The sequence below is a fragment of the Pectinophora gossypiella genome, unplaced genomic scaffold (assembly GCF_024362695.1).
Source record: "Pectinophora gossypiella unplaced genomic scaffold, ilPecGoss1.1 Pgos_40, whole genome shotgun sequence".
Classification (NCBI taxonomy): domain Eukaryota; kingdom Metazoa; phylum Arthropoda; class Insecta; order Lepidoptera; family Gelechiidae; genus Pectinophora; species Pectinophora gossypiella.
Window position 1 is genome coordinate 167,888 of NW_026063250.1, and position 26,279 is coordinate 194,166.

The 26,279-nt window shown below is 43.0% G+C and overlaps 3 protein-coding genes and 1 pseudogene across 3 annotated transcripts; all 4 read left to right on the forward strand.

Annotated features, from left to right (window-relative positions):
* The first annotated feature begins 397 nt into the window (after positions 1 to 397).
* LOC126381225 (uncharacterized) lies at positions 398 to 2,901 on the forward strand. Its single transcript, XM_050030727.1, has 2 exons — positions 398 to 427; positions 1,192 to 2,901. The coding sequence occupies exons 1-2, from the start codon at positions 398 to 400 to the stop codon at positions 2,845 to 2,847; spliced, it is 1,686 nt and encodes a 561-aa protein (XP_049886684.1). The 3' UTR covers positions 2,848 to 2,901.
* A 710-nt stretch (positions 2,902 to 3,611) lies between these two features.
* Positions 3,612 to 6,518, forward strand: LOC126381226 (uncharacterized; annotated as a pseudogene).
* Positions 6,519 to 10,023: 3,505 nt separating this feature from the next.
* Positions 10,024 to 13,284, forward strand: LOC126381227 (uncharacterized). Its single transcript, XM_050030728.1, has 2 exons — positions 10,024 to 10,458; positions 10,534 to 13,284. Exons 1-2 carry the CDS (start codon positions 10,024 to 10,026, stop codon positions 13,282 to 13,284), a joined length of 3,186 nt encoding a protein of 1,061 aa, XP_049886685.1.
* Positions 13,285 to 13,350: 66 nt separating this feature from the next.
* Positions 13,351 to 15,588, forward strand: LOC126381228 (uncharacterized). Its single transcript, XM_050030730.1, has 2 exons — positions 13,351 to 14,707; positions 14,759 to 15,588. Exons 1-2 carry the CDS (start codon positions 13,351 to 13,353, stop codon positions 15,586 to 15,588), a joined length of 2,187 nt encoding a protein of 728 aa, XP_049886687.1.
* Positions 15,589 to 26,279: the final 10,691 nt, after the last annotated feature.

Consider the following 26,279-nt stretch of genomic DNA (forward strand, 5'->3'; position numbering starts at 1 on the left):
AACAAATTAGATTCTCGGGTTCGGGCCGTGTGAATTGGTCGTCTTTCAAGGTCAAGAGGGTACACATCGAAACTCGCGACATTTTATTATTACTACTAAGGTAAGTACCTATTGTTGCATTATTAAAACAGTTAAGTACCTAAATAATATTAACAATAACATTTTGCATATTTATGGTATTAATAGGAGATAAAGTGTTTTCCCATTCATTACAGAATACCCACAAATTCGGAAAGACATAGTAAACACCGCAGTTACATATTTTTGCTTGAATTCAAATACTTGCAAGTAAGTAAGTCTGTTTTGAGCTACTTTAACTAACTGTTTAAGTTTAAATATTTTTAGACCACTATAATTATTAGACTATTTTTGGGCATAAACTATTTATTAGATTTTGATGTATAAGGTGTCCATCGATTTGTTATTAGTACCCGCTTAATTTAGGCTACATTTTACGGACGTTCACAAACGTTTAGGGTACTAAAAGATTTCAATTTATGTATGTATATATATAATCTACAGATAATACTTGTTCTTTTCAGTAGATTTAGCTACGATAATTGCGGTCTTACAAGGAAGCGACGATGTGTTACCTGATTTGGACCAGCTCTCAACGACCCAGCAACAAATTGTGAGCGAAGCAAGCAAAATTAATGACTGCGATGCATCATCATCATCAATTTAAGAGCCACGCTCTTGTCGGTGTAGCATTTCACCATACTACTTTTTTAGGGAAAAATAGGGCAGTGGTTTCCCTCTTGCCTTCCGCCCCGCAGTACTCTGTCTGACGCGAGTGGGATGGCGCCCAGAGTAGTCTATTACAAAGCCATACTAGGACCCCTGTCCTCTGCCTCTGAATAGTACTGACAGTTGCTGCTGCCCTCTGTCAGGTTCCAGGTTACAGTCCCTGTGACATGCCCCTTCCGTCCTGCATTGCCGTACCGATGGCTCCCATCTCCGCCTCTGCAGCCGTTGAGGTCTTCACCCGTATCCCTGGGCAAGGGTTCTACGTTATACCCCGTAGGTCTGGGTCCCTATTCGAACTCAGCCACCATCTTACTCCGGCCTACTGAAGTAAGAGGCGCCCACCCCCGCGGCAAGGACGCGTCGAACAGGAATTGCCCCAGTGGAGGGCAGAGAAGATGACTCTGTCCCCCCTGGGGCCGGGTTAATGGTCTTGTATGGAACCAGGACCAAGGGCAAGACTGCGATGCAGGAGGTCAATATTTTATACTTGACCTCGACAAGCATAACTCGTCCTCGGCGCCGATTGCTTCTTCTTCGAACACTGACAAACCAATCTCTTCTTGTCCTGAAAATGCGGAACCAATCACTTCCTGCACCCGTGATGTGGAACCAATCACTTCTACCAGAACAGGTACTTTAGAACCGGTAGCTTGCAGTTCTAGTAGTCCTCATTTTCACATTGCTGGAGTAGCACCCTCTTGTTCTCACGAACGAGTTATCGCGAGTTCCTCAACAGATCACTCAAATCAATCGAATTCAAAATTCTGCTTCACTGAGAGCAATAAAGGAGGTAGTATTTTACACAAGGATGGTCATAGGTATCGTATAAGTAAGATTAATAAAAATTTAACTTCTCTGTGGATTTGCACCACGAAAACCTGTAAGGCATCAGTAACTTTAAATATATTGAAAGATGGTGTAATTCGAGAAACATCTCACACTTGCTTGCCAGATTATAAAGGGGAACATGTTGCTAAGGCGCTGTCTGAATGTCGCAAGAGGGTTAGAACTTGTATGAAACCTATACCAACTGTGTACGAGGAAACTATGTCTCATTTAAAATCACAAGATTTTGCTGACGAAATACCTATTTTAAAAAATATTAAAAGCTCCCTTTATAGATGTCGCAACAAATTTCTTGATGTTGAAAAAACATCTTTTAAAACTCTCAGTGAAGTTAAAATATCAGAGACTTTTGGCAAAGATTTTTTAATGTTTGATGATGGAACTGATGAGAAAATATTGTGTTTTATTTCGCAAAAGTGCAAAAGTGTGTTCCCAAATTTGAGCCACGTATTTTTAGATGGAACTTTTAAGGTAGTTCCCAAACCTTTTTATCAAATTTATACAATACATGGTGATTTGGGTAACGGCACTGTCGTTCCTTTATTATATGCCCTTTTGCCAAATAAAACACAAGAAACGTATAAAAGATTATTTAATCTTATAAAGGAAAAAAATCCTGATTTTCGGCCAACTAACTTCAAAATTGATTTCGAAAAAGCCGCAATCAATGCTATAAATGAGATATTTCCTGAAGCCGTGGTAAACGGCTGCTTTTTTCATTATAGCCAGGCAATTTGGAAAAAGGGCAAAAAGCTCGGGTTCACAGAGACAGAGGGTGGTAAAAAATTTATTGGGCTATGTGCTGCTATGGCCTACCTTCCACATGATCATATACCTGAAGCGTGGCTGTACCTACTGCATAACGTCCCAAATGGAGCCGCTGCAACAGCTTTCACCGATTATATGTCCAATCAATGGATTAAAAATAGTAATCTTTTCACATGTCACGGGGATGTGTACAGAACCACAAATCATGTGGAAGGTTGGCACAATCGGCTCAATAGAAGAATCACAAAAAATCCGTCACTTTATCACATCATAGATGTATTAAAAGGAGAGGCTATTGAATCAGATTTTAAAATAGATCAATTGAATAATCACGTCCATGAAAACGTGCCTAAAAAGCGACGCAAAACTGACAATAAAGATCTGGTCATTACAAAAATTATTGATGATTTTCTGGGTAAAAAAATTGAAATTGGTATTTGTCTGCAGCGGCTGGCTAATGTCAAAATAATATGTAAAAAAAAGTAAGGGATTACGTCTTATTTATTTAAGTTTTAATTATTTACACACTTTTTATTTTTATAAATGATCTCTGAAATAATTTATATTATTTTTTGGTACGTCCTGATTTATTTATTATATTATTATGATGAATGTGATGTTTGTTTTATATACTTACAATTGTTTTTATGATTTTTAAGATTATGTTTTATGTACTATAATAGTTTAATTTTTAAAATTCGTAAGTAGATAATCACTGTGACATTGTTCATAAAGAAAAGAAGAAATTATTTTGATAATTAATGATTTACTGTGATATTTTGATTATGATTTTGATAATAAGGTGATTTACTGTGATATTTTGATTATATATACAATACTAAAAATAAAAATATTAAGTGTGAAATTAATTGCGTTGTTTATTTGTATATGTTTTACTGTGTGTATATAATTTATTGCAGTTTTTTTTACGGTTTAAGAATATTTATTTCTCATAAAAATTACAAATTCATTTACTGAGAAAACTTAAACTAATTAATTAATTTTTTGTTAATTTTTTTCACACACAGAGCAGTTATTATACAAAAAACAAAAATTCATATGAAAAAAGGTAGATTTGAAAAAAACATGTTCGCAAATGAGTTAACTCTGGACGTTTTTTCTGAAAATAAACTGAAAATTCTGCTCTGAACTGTACCAATTCTAACCATAAATTCGGCGCGGCGTGCCGGTAACTACTGTGAAGCGAGGAGCGGCGTTTTGGGAATCGAAGTTAAACGCAAAGCGACATTATGGGAAGCGACGTTCAGGGAAAAAATCTCGGGTTCGGGCCGTGTGAATTGGTCGTCTTTCAAGGTCAAGAGGGTACACATCGAAACTCGCGACATTTTATTATTACTACTAAGGTAAGTACCTATTGTTGCATTATTAAAACAGTTAAGTACCTAAATAATATTAACAATAACATTTTGCATATTTATGGTATTAATAGGAGATAAAGTGTTTTCCCATTCATTACAGAATACCCACAAATTCGGAAAGACATAGTAAACACCGCAGTTACATATTTTTGCTTGAATTCAAATACTTGCAAGTAAGTAAGTCTGTTTTGAGCTACTTTAACTAACTGTTTAAGTTTAAATATTTTTAGACCACTATAATTATTAGACTATTTTTGGGCATAAACTATTTATTAGATTTTGATGTATAAGGTGTCCATCGATTTGTTATTAGTACCCGCTTAATTTAGGCTACATTTTACGGACGTTCACAAACGTTTAGGGTACTAAAAGATTTCAATTTATGTATGTATATATATAATCTACAGATAATACTTGTTCTTTTCAGTAGATTTAGCTACGATAATTGCGGTCTTACAAGGAAGCGACGATGTGTTACCTGATTTGGACCAGCTCTCAACGACCCAGCAACAAATTGTGAGCGAAGCAAGCAAAATTAATGACTGCGATGCATCATCATCATCAATTTAAGAGCCACGCTCTTGTCGGTGTAGCATTTCACCATACTACTTTTTTAGGGAAAAATAGGGCAGTGGTTTCCCTCTTGCCTTCCGCCCCGCAGTACTCTGTCTGACGCGAGTGGGATGGCGCCCAGAGTAGTCTATTACAAAGCCATACTAGGACCCCTGTCCTCTGCCTCTGAATAGTACTGACAGTTGCTGCTGCCCTCTGTCAGGTTCCAGGTTACAGTCCCTGTGACATGCCCCTTCCGTCCTGCATTGCCGTACCGATGGCTCCCATCTCCGCCTCTGCAGCCGTTGAGGTCTTCACCCGTATCCCTGGGCAAGGGTTCTACGTTATACCCCGTAGGTCTGGGTCCCTATTCGAACTCAGCCACCATCTTACTCCGGCCTACTGAAGTAAGAGGCGCCCACCCCCGCGGCAAGGACGCGTCGAACAGGAATTGCCCCAGTGGAGGGCAGAGAAGATGACTCTGTCCCCCCTGGGGCCGGGTTAATGGTCTTGTATGGAACCAGGACCAAGGGCAAGACTGCGATGCAGGAGGTCAATATTTTATACTTGACCTCGACAAGCATAACTCGTCCTCGGCGCCGATTGCTTCTTCTTCGAACACTGACAAACCAATCTCTTCTTGTCCTGAAAATGCGGAACCAATCACTTCCTGCACCCGTGATGTGGAACCAATCACTTCTACCAGAACAGGTACTTTAGAACCGGTAGCTTGCAGTTCTAGTAGTCCTCATTTTCACATTGCTGGAGTAGCACCCTCTTGTTCTCACGAACGAGTTATCGCGAGTTCCTCAACAGATCACTCAAATCAATCGAATTCAAAATTCTGCTTCACTGAGAGCAATAAAGGAGGTAGTATTTTACACAAGGATGGTCATAGGTATCGTATAAGTAAGATTAATAAAAATTTAACTTCTCTGTGGATTTGCACCACGAAAACCTGTAAGGCATCAGTAACTTTAAATATATTGAAAGATGGTGTAATTCGAGAAACATCTCACACTTGCTTGCCAGATTATAAAGGGGAACATGTTGCTAAGGCGCTGTCTGAATGTCGCAAGAGGGTTAGAACTTGTATGAAACCTATACCAACTGTGTACGAGGAAACTATGTCTCATTTAAAATCACAAGATTTTGCTGACGAAATACCTATTTTAAAAAATATTAAAAGCTCCCTTTATAGATGTCGCAACAAATTTCTTGATGTTGAAAAAACATCTTTTAAAACTCTCAGTGAAGTTAAAATATCAGAGACTTTTGGCAAAGATTTTTTAATGTTTGATGATGGAACTGATGAGAAAATATTGTGTTTTATTTCGCAAAAGTGTGTTCCCAAATTTGAGCCACGTATTTTTAGATGGAACTTTTAAGGTAGTTCCCAAACCTTTTTATCAAATTTATACAATACATGGTGATTTGGGTAACGGCACTGTCGTTCCTTTATTATATGCCCTTTTGCCAAATAAAACACAAGAAACGTATAAAAGATTATTTAATCTTATAAAGGAAAAAAATCCTGATTTTCGGCCAACTAACTTCAAAATTGATTTCGAAAAAGCCGCAATCAATGCTATAAATGAGATATTTCCTGAAGCCGTGGTAAACGGCTGCTTTTTTCATTATAGCCAGGCAATTTGGAAAAAGGGCAAAAAGCTCGGGTTCACAGAGACAGAGGGTGGTAAAAAATTTATTGGGCTATGTGCTGCTATGGCCTACCTTCCACATGATCATATACCTGAAGCGTGGCTGTACCTACTGCATAACGTCCCAAATGGAGCCGCTGCAACAGCTTTCACCGATTATATGTCCAATCAATGGATTAAAAATAGTAATCTTTTCACATGTCACGGGGATGTGTACAGAACCACAAATCATGTGGAAGGTTGGCACAATCGGCTCAATAGAAGAATCACAAAAAATCCGTCACTTTATCACATCATAGATGTATTAAAAGGAGAGGCTATTGAATCAGATTTTAAAATAGATCAATTGAATAATCACGTCCATGAAAACGTGCCTAAAAAGCGACGCAAAACTGACAATAAAGATCTGGTCATTACAAAAATTATTGATGATTTTCTGGGTAAAAAAATTGAAATTGGTATTTGTCTGCAGCGGCTGGCTAATGTCAAAATAATATGTAAAAAAAAGTAAGGGATTACGTCTTATTTATTTAAGTTTTAATTATTTACACACTTTTTATTTTTATAAATGATCTCTGAAATAATTTATATTATTTTTTGGTACGTCCTGATTTATTTATTATATTATTATGATGAATGTGATGTTTGTTTTATATACTTACAATTGTTTTTATGATTTTTAAGATTATGTTTTATGTACTATAATAGTTTAATTTTTAAAATTCGTAAGTAGATAATCACTGTGACATTGTTCATAAAGAAAAGAAGAAATTATTTTGATAATTAATGATTTACTGTGATATTTTGATTATGATTTTGATAATAAGGTGATTTACTGTGATATTTTGATTATATATACAATACTAAAAATAAAAATATTAAGTGTGAAATTAATTGCGTTGTTTATTTGTATATGTTTTACTGTGTGTATATAATTTATTGCAGTTTTTTTTACGGTTTAAGAATATTTATTTCTCATAAAAATTACAAATTCATTTACTGAGAAAACTTAAACTAATTAATTAATTTTTTGTTAATTTTTTTCACACACAGAGCAGTTATTATACAAAAAACAAAAATTCATATGAAAAAAGGTAGATTTGAAAAAAACATGTTCGCAAATGAGTTAACTCTGGACGTTTTTTCTGAAAATAAACTGAAAATTCTGCTCTGAACTGTACCAATTCTAACCATAAATTCGGCGCGGCGTGCCGGTAACTACTGTGAAGCGAGGAGCGGCGTTTTGGGAATCGAAGTTAAACGCAAAGCGACATTATGGGAAGCGACGTTCAGGGAAAAAATCGTGTGTTGTGTTAGTCAATGACATATGGCCGAGGTCAATGTACTCACGTATAAATACATTATATTGTTGTTTGAACAATGGGAAACGTTTAAATTTACGTTCCATCGATAGGAAACGGTTTAATGCTTGATCGTAAGAATTACCTAACGTTGCGGGCGTCTGTTTTAAAGGAATCTGAACTATAAAGCGACCGTCGTCTTGACGTTTAGTTGTAGCGACAAAATGTTGTTCGCACTCGTGCTCTTCCTTAGTAGTTTTGCGAGGTGACGGAACAGACTCTAACTCGAAAAATGTATCAAGTTGATTTTGTACATTGACTTCATTAATGAAATGGCAATGGACTGTATTGACGCGTGATTGTTTATGGTTACAAGTATGAAATGAACCTGACACCAACCAGCCGAGCTTGGTGTTACTGAGCACCGGCATATTTTTGCCTAATGATATGCGTTCAGTACATAGAATATTCCAGAATACTTCAGCGCTGAGCAACATGTCGATCTCAGACGGTGAATTAAATGTTGGGTCAGCTAATGTGATATTTTAGGTATATTTAATGGTTCAATATCAAAGTAAGTCATAGGTAACATTTGTGTTATTTGTGGAATAATAAAGCAACTAATGTTTGTTGTGTATTTTTCAGTTCGTGACGATAAAGTAATATCAGAACGTTAATGAATGCGAATTGATTCACGACTCAAACCTTCGACCGTAGTCGACGTCGAGTAAATAGGAAGTTTCAACTTATTTCTTAACCTTTCAGTTATAAAGTTAGACGTGCTCCCATTGTCTAGTAAAGCGCGCACTTTATGTAGTTTACCATCAGTGTCGACAACGCTAACAAGTGCCGTGGAGAGAAGAACGCTACTACGGTGAGTAGATGATAAAACAATATCATTTGGTATTGATTGGTCCTCACATATTGATTCTGTTTCAGAGCTGGCGTCCTCCTGCGCAGCTAGTACGACGCAGTTATTGTTCGCAGACGTAGCAGGGCGGGCAGAGGTGGAAGGCTGCTCGGGAGCAGTATGCGTCGTCTCATTGTTGTGGAGTAACGTGTTGTGATACTTAGTACAGATTCTGCATGGACCAAATCTACACCGTTTTACCTCATGTCCTTGACGTAAACAATTGGAGCATAATTTCAATTGTTTGATTTTATGGTTTTTTTTCTTGAATAGATAAGTGCTTGAATTTTGTACACTGGTAAATAGGATGGTTTTGTTTACACAAAAGACATGAATATTGTCTTTGTGTATTTGAGTTTTCATTAACGATAAATGTACGCGGCCGAGCACCTGCAGGCTCGCTATGCCTACGTCTATTCTGACCCTGATCCACCATGGTTTCTAGCAATTCCGCGCGATTGTTAATGAACTTAGTAAAAACATCCAAAGTAGGCATTTTTTCAAGATCATTGGTATGTTCTTTCCATTTACGATTAGTAACTTGATCAAGTTTGCCAGAAGCCATGTGAACAATTAATATATCCCAGTTTTTGGTGTCAACATTGAGTGTTTTAAGTGACCTTATATTTTTATTAATAATGTCGACCAAATTACGTAAAGCAACCGATGACTCTTTAGCTATCGGTTCGATATCTAATAACGCTTGTATGTGATTGCTAACTAAAACCTTGTCATTTTGGTAGCGCTCGCATAATAATTTCCAAGCTACATCGTAATTATGTGCAGAGAAATCTAAGCAACTTATGACATTTGCAGCTTTGTCCTTTAAAGATGATCGCAAATAGTGAAATTTGTTTACTTTTGGTATAGTATCGTTCTCATGAATAAGTGACGTGAAGGTATCATGAAATTCAAGCCAGTTTTCGTAATGGCCAGTGTTACGGACAGCCGAGAGGAGGAGGTCGCGGGCTAAGAAAATTCACGCACGACCCGCTAATTGCGTCGCGAAACGAAGGAGCGACGCGGGGAGCAGTGCGGGGAGCGACGCGGGGCATGGCGCGGGGAGCGACGCGAGGAGCAGATACATGGCGCGGCGCTCCTGATTGGCCGACGTAATGCGCGCACAGCCCGCTAGTTCCGGACCGAAGATTTCCAATAAGAATCTGATTGGACATGTCACGAATCACTTCTTCTCTACTTCTCTGATTTTACATCGATTTTCTATTTTTTACTTACGATTTTTACTTGTATTTTACCTTTGTATTTTTAATGTGGTTTGACAAATAAACCGGATCTTCACTTGCACCGCGGGTTTTCTTCAGTCCCAGCAAATAAAATCTGCATAAGCAACAGCGGTGGTCCTTCGTCGTCGGATAGAAGAAACCTGAATCCTCAAGAAAGAAGACGAACCCTCAAGAAAGAAGACGAATCCGCAAGAAAGAAGACGAACCCTCAAGAACGAAGACGAATTCTCAAGAAAGAAGGCCTACTCTTAATACGGAAAAAAGAAGAGGAAGTCTCAAGAGAGAAGAGGAAGTCAGAAGAGGGAAGAGGAAGTCTGAAGAGGGAAGAGGAACAATCAAGAACCGCAAGACTGAAGATTGGTCTAACATCGATATAAAAACATCGATATATTCTTAATTTCAACTTCTAGTTTTAACGTCCTAATTTCAACAAGGTAGCGCAGTCTTGTCCACCTAACGGTGCCAACGGGAGGCTGTGTGCACATCATACGTCCGTTAGGACGGAAAAGTGACTCCTTGAAGCGGGAGTCGCTACTCGCACAGCCTTTTTCGAGGTTACGAGTTAGCCGTATAGCCTTTTTCGAGGCTGCGGTAGCTTCTGGCTTACGCCGAAGAATGCCCATCACGAGGAGTAAGAAGACCTTTGAAGTCAGAGAGAACACCTTTGAAGCTAGAGAGAACACCTTTGAAGTCAGAGAGAAGACCTTTGAAGATAGAGAGAAGTCCGCGCCCGCCTCCGCCGCGCCAATGGTACTCATCGAGAGAGACACGGCCGCGCTCCCGCGCACCACGACGTCAGCCATGCTCATCGATGAACAGCCTGCCAGCACGTCGGCAGCGTCCGCGAACACGGTTGTCCCGCAACGACGACTCGTCACGTCCACGGAAGGGGGGCAGGTGCAAGTCCCGCCTGTCAGAGCAAGTACCCGCTCCGTGCGATCGATGCGCTCCACAGCAAGTACGGCGGCGCGCATCAGACAAGCCGAGCTTGACGCGGAGATACAATTAGCTGAAATGAAACAGCAGGAACTCCGTCTAGAAGCCATCAAGGTCAAGGCGAAACTTGAACGGAGCGTCGCAATGATAAGGGAAGAAAGCGAAAGATGAAGCCAAATCGATGAACAGGAAATCGCCGCTGAAACGCACACGGAGGAACAGCAACGCGTCCACGACTGGTTGATTGAAATGGAATACAGCCAGCCGCGGGGGGAGGGACGACGCCCGCCTCAGCACAGTATGGAGCCTGTTCTATGCGCGAGAAACGCGCACGCGAGCGAGCGAGATGGAAGATGGAATCGAGAGGCACGAGGGAAAGAGACGGAACTACGCCCGCCTAGCCCTATTCCTAATCAACGTACGAGCTTTCATGCGACGAATAAAGAAGAGGACACGGTCGATAGAATAGCACAAGCGCTAGAAAAGATCGTGAATAAACGTCCGGTGCCCCGCCAAGCCCACGAGCTGCCTACGTTCAGCGGCGCCGCGACGGAATGGCTACCCTTCAAGGCGGCCATGCGGGATTCTACGACGATGTACAAGTATTCCGACTACGAGAACCTCGCACGGCTACGGAACTGTCTACGAGGGAAAGCACAGGAGACAGTCGCCGCGCTGCTATACTCGGCGACTAGCCCCGACGAGATTATGCGAACATTGGAGCAATGTTTTGGAAGACCAGAGATGTTGATCGAACGAGCGATAGAAGATATAAAGAAGTTACCTAAGTCCGGTACGTCCGCGGGCGAATTGAACACCCTCGCGGTCAAGTTGAAGAACATCGTATGCGTGTTAGGTGGCGTCGATGAAAGAGGATATCTCCGAAACCCCATGCTCACACGAGAGGTCATCGAGAAGCTAAGCCCACATCTCAAGTCTAGGTGGTATGACTTCGCCTACGAACACGGAGACCCATCGGAAGCCGAGATAGCAACGCTGTCAAGATTTTTGGAACGTGAGGCCGACCGTGCGATGCGATTTTCATACGCCACATCGCCCCAGTCGCTGAAGGAGACTTTCAACAATCAAGAAAAGAAGTCGTTTTCACGTGAAAGGCCACGTAAAGACGTGAAAGTCTACGCAACCACTGAAACACCCACCGCACCGACCGTCGAGAGAGAAAAGGAAGCCGTCACAAAACGATGTCTATGCTGCGGCGGCAACCACGACGTACCCGATTGTAAGAAATACAAGAGGATGACGGTCAACGAACGATGGCAGTGGGTGAAAGAAGAGAAAATATGCTTCAAGTGCATCAACGGAAAGCACAGGAGATTCACATGTAAAGCAAAGAGGTGCGGAATAGAAAACTGTCTCTTACCTCACCACAGTACGTTGCATATGGACACGTCGCCCGCCGCAGCTACTCAACCGAAGTCACCGCCAGTAAACGAGGAAAATGTCTTGTCCGCGTCGGCCACTACAAGCGGCCCGGTCAAGGTGTTACTGAAGGTGTGCCCGGTGGAGATACGCGTACCGGGAGGACCGTCATTGAAGAGGTATGCGCTACTAGACGAAGGCGCTACCATCACGCTCATGGACAAAGGCCTAGCGAACGAACTCGGCGCCAGAGGACATGTGAGCCCGCTACACATACACGGGGCCACAGCGAGTCAAAAGGAGACGCAAAGTCGTGTCGTCAAGATCGAAGTACGAGGCCAACATGAAGAGCAGTTTCACGACATTACCGCCCACACGGTGAAACAACTTACGATCGGAAGCCAGACGGTGAAAAGGAATTTCGTCGAATACGAACACTTGAAGCACCTACCACTCGACGACATGAGTTACGAATCGGCGCGCCCGAGCCTACTGATCGGCGCCGACAACTGGCATCTGATTATCTCGAAGGAAATCCTCATCGGCAAACGCTACGAGCCCATCGCATCACGCACCGAGCTGGGATGGACGATACATGGCACGGTGCCGCGGAGCTTGTACCGAGGGGAGGATCAACTAGTCCTCCACGTACACGCCAAGACGGAAAAAGACGTGAGGAACTTCGCTAATGAAGATGAGGAATTAAACGCGCTCATCAAAACACACTACGACGTCGACGCCCTAGGAATTGCCTTGATAACGAAGCCGAGGAAGGCCGAAGAGAGAGCGATCGACATCTTCAATAAAACCATCGAACGAGTCAACGGAAGATATCAAGTGGGCCTGCCATGGAGAGACGAGCAAGTAGTCATGCCGCCCAGCTATGAGATGGCTTTCAGGAGACTGCGGACTATCGAGAGGAAGATGGATCAGTCCCCCGAATTCCAGGCAGCCTACACAAGCCAGATAGAGAACCTACTCACGAAGGGATACGCCGCAGTAGCTAACGGAGACGAGAGAGACAACGACAAGTCATGGTATCTACCTCACTTCGCCGTGACGAACCCTAACAAGCCAGGGAAGGTACGCCTAGTCTTCGATGCAGCCGCCAAGTCGAGAGGAGAGAGCCTGAACGATCACCTCCTAGATGGACCCGACTTACTGCGAGCCTTACCGGGAATTCTCTATCGCTTCCGAGAAAAAGAGGTCGCCGTCACCGCCGACATACGTGAGATGTTTTTACAAGTAAAGATTCGCCCTGAAGATCGACCGGCTCAAATGTTCCTGTGGAGAGGCAACGAACGAAAGAAGCCACCCACGGAATACGTCATGTCATCGATGATATTCGGCGCTCGGAGCTCACCATTCCTAGCGCACAGTGTGCGCAACCACAACGCACGCGCGCACGCTGAGACACACCCCGTGGCCCTCCGAGCGATAACAGAGAGTCACTACATGGACGACTTCGTGGAGAGCTACGCGACCAAGGAGGAAGCAAGACGAGCAGTACACGAAGTAACCTACGTACACGAGCAAGCCGGGTTCATACTAGCCGGCTGAAACTCGAGTAATGAAGACGTAATACGAGACATACCCCCGGACCGCCGCGCGCAGCTACCTAAGGAAATGGGAACCGCTGGTCATCAAGGCAAGACTCTAGGTCTAATATGGGAGGCCACTAAAGATGAACTAATGTTCAACACCGCGCTGCCTAGGGTACCGGAGGAGGTCAAGACGTCAGCACGCCCGCCGACTAAGCGCGAAGCCCTCAGCGCTGTCATGTCGATCTTCGACCCACTTGGACTGCTAAGCCATCTCACCATAACGGCTAAAATCCTACTGCAAGACTTATGGAGACAACAGAGGATAGGATGGGATGACCAAGTGCCGGAAGAAGCCGCCGAGGACTTCACTAAATGGATACGAGCGGTCGACAGCGTGCGAGAAGTTAAACTGCCCCGTTGCTATGCGCCAACGAGGGGAGTACTGGAGCGTCAGCTACACGTATTTAACGACGCGAGCGACAGAGCGTACGCCACGGTAGCGTACTGGCGAATCAAATACGAAAACGGAGAGGTCATCATCACGCTCGCCGGCGCAAAGGCTAAGGTAGCACCGGTGAAGGCACAGAGCATACCGCGACTCGAACTGCAAGCCAGCCTCATAGGTGCACGACTCGCCCACAGTATACAAGAAGAACATAGACAGAAGGCTGACAGGATCGTGCTCTGGTCAGACTCGAAGACCGCTCTCCACTGGATTCGCAACGACATCATCAAGTACACGCCGTACGTAGCTCACCGCGTAGGCGAGATCGCTAATCTCACGCACGTCGAACAATGGAGATGGATACCGAGCGAGTTAAATGTAGCCGACGACGCCACACGACCTAACTACGAGGTGCGAGCCGACCAAAGATGGTTCATTGGCCCGGCGTTCCTCCGGGAAGAAGAAGAAAGGTGGCCATCGGAACGCACCGAAGAGGAAAATGACAACGGACAAGACGAGATAGTCTGCGCCACGGACAACAGCGAGGGGCCGGCCTACCTATCTGACATAAGTCGGTTCTCCTCTTACGAGAGACTCGTCCGTGCGACAGCCTACGTCTTACTAGCCGTCGATAAAATGAAGAAACGAACGCGAACACTGAAACTCGCCCATATCACAAAGGCAGAAGAGCTATGGTATAAGAAAATGCAAGAGGACTCGTACTCCGACGAAATAGAACGACTGAAAAAGGACTTGAAGTTACGTCCGAACAGCGCGCTGCGTAAGCTCGACCCACGGATAGACGACAGAGGCTTACTTACACTACACGGTCGCGTGGGCGTGGCGAGAATAAGCGAGCAGTCAAAAAGCCCGCTAATAATGGACGGCCGCCACGCTTTCACCCGGCTACTCGTCGCGCACGCACACAAGGCGGCGAACCACGCCAACCGAGAGCAAGTTGTCAACGACCTGAAACAGAAGTTCTATATCACACGTATACGACCTACAGTACGAGCCGTAGAGCATTGATGTCAACTCTGCAAAGTGAAGAAAGCCAGACCGAGACCGCAAGTTCACGGAGACCTGCCCTACGAAAGACTCGCAGCGCACGCGAGGCCATTTAGCTACACGGGCCTCGACTTTTTCGGCCCTATGTACGTGACGGTCGGGCGACATAAGGAAAAGCGCTGGGGCGCCCTGTTTACGTGTCTCACTACGCGAGCGGTCCATATAGAGATCTCACCGTCGCTATCTACGGATTCCGCTATTATGTGCCTACGGCGGATGGCGGCGCGGCGGGGGTGGCCAGTAACAATCTACAGCGATAATGGGACGAACTTTCATGGAGCGGACGAAGAGCTGCGAGCAGCGCAGCGAGAATGGGGTCCACAACTCAAGGACTTCGCTCTACTACAACGAACGAACTGGAAATACATCGCACCCGGGGCACCGAATCAAGGTGGAGCATGGGAGCGGCTAATACGCTCGGTTAAGACAGCGTTAGTCGCCACACTACACGAGCGCTACCCCAGGGACGAAGTACTCGCCACATTACTCACGGAGGCAGAGTACACGGTCAACGCACGCCCTCTCACTCACGTGCCAGTTGAACCAGGAGACATGGAGGCGCTAACACCGAATCACTTCCTACTGGGGACCTCCGGCGGCCTACCCACTACCGGGCCGTGCAGGGAGGTAGACAGGAGGACCTGGAGGGCCACGCAGGCGCTGGCTGACGTGTTTTGGCGTCGATGGCTAACGGAGTACCTACCTACACTCATACCACGTGGAGGCACACGGAGCGGGCGCGGAGCGGACCTGAAAGTTGGTAACGTCGTGATTATCACTGATCCAGTACTGCCGAGGAACATCTGACCACGAGGTGAAGTAATCCGACTGCATCAAGGACCCGACGGACTGACCAGAGTCGCTGACGTACGAACAAGAGGAGGGATATTCCGCCGACCTCTACGACGTCTCGCCGTCCTCCCGGTGAAAGAAGGCTGCGAAGATCTACGCCGAGGGGAGGATGTTACGGACAGCCGAGAGGAGGAGGTCGCGGGCTAAGAAAATTCACGCACGACCCGCTAATTGCGTCGCGAAACGAAGGAGCGACGCGGGGAGCAGTGCGGGGAGCGACGCGGGGCATGGCGCGGGGAGCGACGCGAGGAGCAGATACATGGCGCGGCGCTCCTGATTGGCCGACGTAATGCGCGCACAGCCCGCTAGTTCCGGACCGAAGATTTCCAATAAGAATCTGATTGGACATGTCACGAATCACTTCTTCTCTACTTCTCTGAATTTACATCGATTTTCTATTTTTTACGATTTTTACTTGTATTTTACCTTTGTATTTTTAATGTGGTTTGCCAAATAAACCGGATCTTCACTTGTACCGCGGGTTTTCTTCAGTCCCAGCAAATAAAATCTGCAAAAGCAACAGCCAGAAAAGGTAGGCAAATGTATCGTAGGTAATCGCAAGCTTGGCCCACCTGTTGCAAGTACAGTACCAGACACGGAGGCTGCCGACGACACGTTGTCTCTGCCGGGCTGCGGAGAGGCAAACCTGCTCGCGAAATCTCGCGCTCTGCCAACGCTCGCGAAGTACTCGGCATCGAACTTCTCGCGATATTGGTACTCCTTCTCACAGTCCGCATCTGAAATTTCCGTGCAACCTTCTATTTCAACTTGTAATATATCATATTCATTATACCATTCCTCGACCTTGGTTAACCTAATATTAAGTTCGCTAAGCTGTGCGCTACTAGGTTTTTCGCATGTGGTAATAACGTCTAAATAGGCGATGAATTGAGTTTTTATTGAATCTTTCTTTCTTTCTAAAAATTAAGCAAAATTAAAAATTTTGAAAAAAACCCACGACGGTAAAAATCTCATCGAAAAAGAATAAAATAACTCAAAACCCCCGACTTAACCCAATTATTATGTAACGAAATATTATATTAGACTTAAAAATACTTTCTAAAAAAGAGTTGATATTTCGAGACATCGGTAATAGATATACTTAAGTACCTAACAATGAATATGGATGTTTACAGTTTTTTCCTAACGTGTCTGTTTCTCGAAGATATACTTAAATGTAGCGATAATAATTTTACCATAATACATAACCGAGGAATATCCGTCGGGGGCTGCCGCATTGAAATTGGACAATTCGTTTTAATATTATTGCAATACTATTTTTCACTAATATTGTAGCACCCTCTAGTGAGTTAAAGACGTAATTTTTATTATTTGGGAACATGCAATAAGCTACCACGTACACATTGCCGAAAACAGAATTGTAATCGGACATTTCGTTTTGATTATATTGCAACATTGTTTTGCACTAATATTGTGGCGCCCCCTAGTGAGTTACAGCCATGACACCTGTCTAAGAACATGAACTCATCAAACACAAACCCGTTATTGAAAACCGCCTCAAAATCGGATCATTAGTTTAAAAGATAGGTGGTAACATTACTTTGCACAAACGCACACACAAACATCTCTCACCCTAAACGCATATACCTGGTCCGTTCAGTCGTGGGTAATAATAAATGTAATTAAAATTATACTAACCGTTATTAACAACACTTTGCTTTACTTAATACATAACATACATAAACTGCCTATATACGTCCCACTGCTGGGCACAGGCCTCCCCTCAATCAACCGGAGGGGGTATGGAGCATACTCCACCACGCTGCTCCACTGCGGGTTGGTGGAGGTGTTTTTACTGCTAATAGCCGGGACCAACGGCTTAACGTGCCCTCCGAAGCACGGAATCATCTTACTTTTTCGGACAATCAGGTGATTCAAGCCTGAAAAGTCCTTACCAAACAAAGGACAGTCTCACAAAGTGATTTCGACAATGTCCCCATCGGGAATCGAACCCGGACCACCAGATCCTGAGCCTAACGCTCTAACCACTAGACCACGGAGGCTGTTTACTTAATACTACCTGATTATTGAGTGATGGGTTCAACTTTATGAATTAAATGAGGATTAATTGGATGAATTTGATTCACTTGACCACACAATCCACGTGCCACTTATAGTCGATCTTGATTTTTCTTTAATCTTCGCCAATCACTTCGTATTAATTTATCTACAATTTATTGATTGTGATCTTCTCTGAAATCTGGCTCGAAGGACCATGAATATGCCTGATATGCCTTTTTACTGATTTTTAAGGGATTTAGGTAGCAATGAAACAGTACCGTGTTCGACGTAATTACGTGTAATCAATGGAACCGAAAAAAAAAACGCCTGTCAAAAACAATTAACTAATAAAAACTATTGCAAATAAATTGCTATTATAAATTGAAGAGGCGTTTCGAATAATATTTATTCTAAACACTAATATTGTGGCGCCCCCTAGTGAGTTACAGACATGACACCTGTCTAATAACATGAACTCATCAAACACAAACCCGTTATTGAAAACCGCATCAAAATCGGATTATTAGTTTAGAAGATAATTAATAACATTTCTTTGCACAAACGCACACACAAACATCTCTCACCCTAAACGCATATACCTGCTCCGTTCCGTCGTGGGTAAAAATGGAACGCCATAATTTTTTTCTAAAAGCATGTTCGAAATTTAAAAACAATGTGCCTGTGACAGAACTTTGGGACCGACTACGTAATTTTGTAGGCGCGAGCAACGAAATAGCAAACTTTTTGCGGTCAAGCAACAACGACATGTTTTCAGCTGCTAGCGAAGGTATAAACTTCATATTTTCACCCGCTTATTCCCCACACTTCGGTGGGCTTTGGGAAGCGGGCGTTAAGTCTGCCAAATTCCACTTAACTAGGATTCTCGGTAATCAACACATGACTTTCGAGGAGTTGTCCACTTTGTTTGCTCAAATTGAGGCTATCCTCAATTCCAGACCATTAACTCCTCTCTCATGTGATCCTAATGATCTACATCCTTTAACTCCGGGCCACTTTCTCATCGGAAGAACTTGTAGGGGATGTTGCTAGTGGCAGTTTGGTGGTGCGAGTGAAACGATCGATGGTGCAGAGAAGAATGAATATTTAATAGAACCTTTGTCGTATTTATAAAATGATGCGCATTGCCGGTGCTCACGCAGTCGTAGGCTAGTCGGCTCGCCGGACGCTCCGGTGATGATGATGATGATGATGATGCATGCTGCCACAGGGCTCCCCCTCAAGCGAAGCGTACAACGGGCCTGACAACTCTGCCTGATGCGGTGGTTATTTTGTCTTCGCCATCTTTCAACATATAGGCGGGCTTCAGTCGATCTATTGTAACGGTTGCCACACGATTTGGTAGTTGCAAAGTGAAGATTTTGTTATCTCGTTTGAGCACAAGGAATGGCCCCTCATATGGAGGCTGAAGAGGCTTCCTGACGGTGTCTGTTCGCAGGAATACGTGTGTACACGTCTTTAGATCGGGATGAATAAATAACCTCTGGTTGCTTCGTGTCATCTCTGCTGGACGATAGGTGTTTATAGTTCGGCGTAGCTCCGTGACGAAGTTTTCGTTTATATTTATATCTTTTGATGGTGCGATGAAAAAGTCACTTGGTAATCTCAGGTGGCAGCCGTAAGTGAGGTGTGCTGCACTTAAGCCATTGTCTGATCTGGAAGCTGCACGTAGCCCAAGCAGAACTGTAGGTAGCTCGTCTACCCACTTGTTATTGTTTAGTAAGCGTGCGGTAAGAGCGGCTTTCAATGTTCTATGCCAGCGCTCGACGATGCCGTTGCTTTGGGGATGGTATGACGTAGTATGGCATTTCTTAATACCTAATAGTCTGGTAAGGGCTGTGAAAACTTGACTCTCGAATTGCCGGCCCTGGTCCGTAGTTAGTGTTACTGGACATCCATATCTTGCTATCCATGAGTCGTAAAAAACTTTCGCTACGGTCTCCGCCGTGACGTCATGGATAGGTATAGCCTCTGGCCAGCGCGTCTTGCGGTCGATGGCTGTGAGTAGGTATCTGTGACCATGTTGCGATGGTGGCAGGGGTCCGACTAGATCAATATGTACATGTTGGAATCGGTCAGCTGGCGGATAACTCCCGTATTCACTCGATGTATGTCGATGTATTTTTGTTTGCTGGCAAGGTATACATGCCTTAGTCCATTTCCCTATGTCCGCGTTCATTAATGGCCAAAAAAATTTTTCTGTGAGCATTTTTCTAGTTGATCTAATTCCGGGATGACTTATATTGTGTACGGCGTTGAATGCTATATAACGAAAGTCTTCTGGTAGGTATGGTCGGATATTTGTTGTTGAAGTTTCACAGTAAATATGTTGATCATTGTCTGGTAGTTTGATTCGCTTTAGTTGCAAGCTTCTTACTTGCAGAATTTTTTGTATAGCGCTATCTCTTTCTTGTGCCACGGCGAGCTCTGAGTAGTCGATCGAGGACGGACATGTAATTGTTTCCAAGCGTGATAAAGAATCAGCGACAATATTGTCTTCTCCACTGATGTGACGAATATCGTTTGTAAACTCGCTGATAAACAGTATTTGACGAATGCGGCGTGGTGTTTCGCTGTGGGAAGACACTTTTTGGAGTGCGTAGATAAGCGGTTTGTGGTCAGTGTAAATAATTAGTGACTTGCCTTCGAATATTTTCCTAAAATATTTTATTGCCATATATATAGCCAGAAGTTCTCTGTCGTACGTACTGTATTTTTCTTGTGCGCTAGAGAATTTTTTTGAGAAGTAACCGAGTGGTTGCCAGCGGTTATCAACAAATTGTTGTAGTACGGCTCCGGCGGACTTGTCTGAAGCGTCACACATTAACGCGAGTTGTGCATTATGTGCGGGGTGTGCCAGTAATGCTGCATCCCGTAAGCTTACTTTGCATGCTTCAAATGCATCTATTGCTTCTGTTGTCCAGTTAATCTTCGTCTTATCTTTTTTCTTGCAATTGTGCAGATACGCATTCAGGGGTGCTTGAATTTCCGCTGCTTTAGGAATTGCGTCGTGGTAAAAATTTACCATGCCCATAAATCTTCATAATTGTTCTATTGTGTCCGGTCGTGGGTAGTCTGATATAGCTTTGATTTTCTCCTCCGGGGGTAGAATTTCTTCAGGCGTGACTGTGTAGCCTAGGAATTTGATTGTCTCCTGTCCTAAAACACATTTTGATGGATTTATGGTGATGCCGTATTCGTCTAGTCTGGATAAAACTGTGCTGAGATGTTGAATGTGTTCCTCTTCTGTTTTTGAAGCGATGATTACGTCATCGATGAAAGGGTAGGCGTAATCTAGGTTCTTGAGTACTTGATGGATAAAGCGCTGGAACGTTTGACCGGCGTTTTTTAGTCCCGGGCACATTCTCGGGAATTCAAAAAGTCCGAAGGGTGTAATAAGTGCAGTTTTTGGTCAATATGTGGTCCATATACAGGCAACTGATGGTAAGCTTTGTTTAAGTCGAGGGTGCTGAAGATCTTCATTCCGTTAAGCAGGTATGTGAAGTCCTTTAGCCTCGGTAGGGGGTAGCGATCGGGTATAGTAACCGTGTTCAGGCGTCTGTAGTCTCCACATACTCTTATGTCTCCGTTTTTTTTGGGCACGACGTGAAGTGGGCTTGCCCATGGGCTTTTGCTGGGACGACATAGGCCTTGATCCATCATATTTTCAAATTCTTTTTTGACAGCGCTGTAACGATGTGGTGGAATGGGTCGTGCTTTGCTGTACAAGGGAGGACCACTTGTTTCGATGTGGTGTTCAACGTTGTGTTTTGGTGGTGTTTTCATTGATGATAACCTTGTAATATCAACCCTGGTGTCAGGGTTACTATTGAGCCGCCAAAGGCCCCTGACATGACCAGGGTTGATGAGGTTAGTAATTCGCCTCAAAACCCACACGATAGAAGAAGAAGACCTTGTAATATCAGGGAATTGAGCGAGGATATCATGATACTTCTGATTCACGTCGATGGTGCGGACAGTTGGTTCATTCGTATGGCATGCTGGAGTTTTGATAGAGAGATTAGTGACCTTATCAATGAGACAGCGGCCTGCTAAATCCACCATGAGTTGATGATGTTCGAGAAAATCTGCTCCAATTATTGGCTTGCTGACGGCTGCTATGATAAATTTTGCATTTGTATGGCCTTCTAATTCTAAATTCTAATTTTAGATTTATTTCCATTGTTTTTTCTCCGTATGTAGGTATTTCGGAATTATTAGCTGCGTAAAGTTTGAATGCTGTGGGTTTCATCCGTATGTGTTTTGGTTTTGGGATAACCGATATATTTGCTCCTGTGTCAATGAGGAAGGTAAGTTTGGAGTTTTGATCCTTTACAAACAGACGGTGTGATAACTGGAAGGCGATAGTACCCGTCTCTTCTAACGCCGTTTTTAGTTTCCCGAGGTTGACGACGTTTGGTTTTCATATCCACACGGCTTGGTACATTTTTTTGCTTGTGATCCGAATCTGCGATGGTAATAGCAAATAGCAGAATCTCCAAATCCGGCCCTGTCGCCTTGCATGTTGTACCGGCGCTGGCGGCTACGAGACCCGGATCGCGAGCGATTGCCGCGGTTCTGCCAGTTAGACGCGTGCGCTCGGTCGGGACGGTTGTGCTCCCTTCTTATAGACATGACTTCCTTCGATAATTCCGCGATGTTCGTTTGTAGCAGCATTAGTTCATGGCCTAAAGCGGATGCTACCTCTGCATGAGTTTTGTATGGGGTGCTTTGAGCGTATGATGTATGTTTTTCAGATTGTAATGTATATGGAGGCGTTGGTACCGGTGGAGAGTGACTGCTAACGGCGGAAATTTCACGTTGAGTTTGTAGATCCATCATTTTATCAGCCATTCTTGCAGCTTCGCTGATGCTAGTGGTCGTGCTAATTGCAATAATGGAACTTATGTTAGCTGGGAGTTGGTTTAGCCACATAGCTCGCAATGTTGTTTCCGATAAGTTATCTCCGACTAAGTTTTGCATTCTTCTTAATAACTGGGAAGGTTTTAAGTCGCTGTTGTGTATAAAACTACTGTTACAAATTGAATAGAACCAGTCGCAATGCAAACCTCAATCTAACAAGGTGTCTTATTATTTTTTTCCTCAAAACCAACAAACGTTGTGAACCTTAAACACTCAAACATAGTGGTCATAATCGAGCCGGATCAATCAGCAACCAGACGGTGATTAGAAGCGCCCGGCCGCATAGGTACCAAGTCTTATCGCCGATGAGACATAAGGAAGGAGACACACCGGGTGAATCAAATATTTTTAACGATGTCAACAACAACTGCAGAAACAGTTATTGATCAATTGGAATCACTACTAGACTTGATTACCAAGGCGCAAACAAACTTCAAGAAGTGCCCTAAAACTCGTTTAACACGTGGATATTTAGAAGCAAGACTGAAATGTGTTGACGAATATTGGCATAACTTCCATACTGGACATCAAGAGCTATTCAAAATGACAACCAAGCAAGAGCGATCCACGATGCCATATTTTGTAGAAGATAGATATAGTCAGTGTGAAGAAATTTATCTTAACCTAAAGGCCGATATATCGGATTTGCTTCATATTTCAATGGCACCAAAGCCCTTAATGTCAACATCATCGTCTTCACCACTTAAAGGTACTTCACAGACGGAGAAAATCGTAGAAGTCAAGTTGCCCAGGATCAATTTACCGAATTATTCAGGAGCCTATGAAGAATGGCAATCATTTGAAGATACATTTACTTCATTAATACACAATAACAAGTGTCTCAGCGATGTGCAGAAGCTACATTATTTAAAATCGTGCGTAATCGGCGAAGCGAAGAACACAATCAAGCATTTTCAAGTAACGGAAAGAAATTACAAACCGGCATGGGAAAGTCTGAAGTCTAGATACAGTCAAAAACGGCTTATTGTCAATGCTATCTTGAAGAGACTATTTTTATTGAAGAAGATGACCACACAATCTTCTGTGCAACTCAAGGCACTAATTGATAACACTAAAGAATGTCTCAATAGTCTAAAGTCATTGAATATATCGAATCTTGGGACCCGATAATTATATTTCTGCTAGTTCAGAAATTGGATCAAGATTCACATAAAGAATGGGAGAACTATGTGAGTGAAAGAAACGCCGCGACTTTACCTACTCAGAGTCAATTTTTTCAATTCTTGGAAAGCCGAATTTGTACACTTGAATTAACAACTGCTATTTCCACACCGAGGGAAAAACCCAAAGTGCAAGCTATTACTGCTTCAGCTGCGACGACTGCTTCAACGCCTACATGCAGGATCTGCAACGAACAACACTACCTCTGCCACTGCAAAGAGTTCGGAAAATGGAGTGCAGAAAGGAGATCCGAATATGCGAAGGAAAATCACCTTTGTTACAACTGTCTTGCTATAGGACACTCAGTTTTCAACTGTAGGCAAGGGACAACTTGTAAGATTTGCAATAAGCGCCATCATTCGCTTTTGCATTCATTTCACTCACAATCACTCACGTACACTTACATCTTACACAAAGAGAGGTTCACAACCTTTTGTATGATAGTAACTTTATTGTAACTTTTTTGTTGACTCTGTCGGAAACATAGGATTGTATGCTGGCTATATTTTTGTGTCTTTCTCCAGGAGAGAGGCATCATAGACTGAAATACAAGTATTTATATACTTAGTCGGCTATGGTACCTACTCAATTATATTCATGTCAATTATGCTTAACTTAAGGAAAACTATGTACCGATATTTTTGTCAATAAATATTATTATTATTATTATTATTATTTAAGAAGAAGGAAGACTCAGTGAATGCAGAACAAACATCTCTACATGCAAACATTGCTGACGACCAAGAAGATGATACTGATATTGTAGGAGTATCAGTTGCTACACATTTTTCTAATGCTAAGCATCACAGAGCATTATTAGCCACAGCTATTGTACCTGTAAGAAACAGCTCAGGACAAAGTACAATACTGAGAGCTTTGGTCGATCAGGGGTCACAGGCTACCTTTGTTAGTGAGAGAGCGGCTCAAATGTTGAAACTCAAAAAATCACCAATTCGAGGTACAGTTACTGGAGTTGGTTCAACGAAGACAAAAGTCAGTCATGTGGTACAGTTGGAAGTATTATCTAGTTACGAGAAGTCATTCATGCTTCCAATACGAGCATATGTTTTATCAACACAGCTGACTTCACACTTGCCATGCAAGAAAATCACACCTATGAAATGGTCACACCTAGACGGACTCAACCTGGCTGATCCAGAGTACTTCACACCAGGTAAAATAGATATGCTGCTAGGAATAGATGTTTACACTGAGATTTTGAAGAACAACCTGATCAAAGGGCCCCCAGGAACTCCATGTGCGCAAGAAACCAGCTTGGGATGGATTTTGTTCGGGAATATAAGTGATGCACACTCAGAAGAAGAAACTGTTGTAATGCACCATCACCTGGATCTCGACATACATGACATACTTAAAAATATGTGGGATGTAGAACACACAAATAAAAGAAAATTTACAGCCGAAGAGAAACTGTGTGAAGAGATATATGATACTACACAATCCAGGACTTTAGATGGACGTTATGTTGTTAAAATACCTTTAAAGACGAACGATACAATAAAAGAAGTGGGTGAAACAAGAAATATTGCATTGAAGAGATTAAATCATCTGGAAAGAAAATTTGAGAAGAATCCAAAACTAAAGCAAGAATACAAGAAGGTAATAGAAGAGTACATAGAGCTAAATCATATGGAAGAAGTTCCAGAAGAAAAGAAAAATAACCCAGCAATATATCTACCGCACCACGCAGTCCTAAGAGAGGATAAAGAAACGACGAAATTGAGAGTAGTCTTTGATGGATCTTGTAAAGGCTCAAATAATAAATCATTCAATGAAGAACAATTAGTGGGTCCACAGCTGCAAGAAGATTTAAGGAGTATTCTGATGAGGTGGCGCATGAAACCAATCTGCTTTGTTGCAGACATACAAAAAATGTATAGACAGATTCTTGTCACCAAAGAAGATGTAGATTACCAAAGACTGTTATGGAAAAACGACAACAGAGAGGAAGCCAAGGAGTATCGTCTATTACGAGTGACCTTTGGTACGTCTTCTGCGCCTTACCTTGCAGTTAAAACCTTGATGCAACTTGCTGAAGACGAGGGCAATGAAAAGGGATACTCAAGAATAGCTCGAGTCATAAAAGAAGATTTTTTCGTTGATGACTGCATGAGCGGGTGTGATACATTGGAAGAAGCTAAAGAAGTTAGTAAAGAACTTACTCGTGTCTTACAAAAGGGTGGTTTTACTCTTCAAAAGTGGGCATCAAATAGTACCGAGTTCATGAATGAAATCCATCCCTCACTCAGATGTTCTAATGCCAACAAGGCCATACATTCTGAACGTGTTACCAAAACTCTCGGACTTACCTGGAACATGGCGACTGATTCATTCCATTATTTGACCAGTCTTTCAACCTTACCTGAAACCATATCAAAGAGGAGTGTACTTGCCGATGTCCAACGCCTGTTCGATCCATTGGGTTGGCTTGGACCTGCAATAATACCTGCAAAAATGTTTATTCAAAAATTATGGCTTCA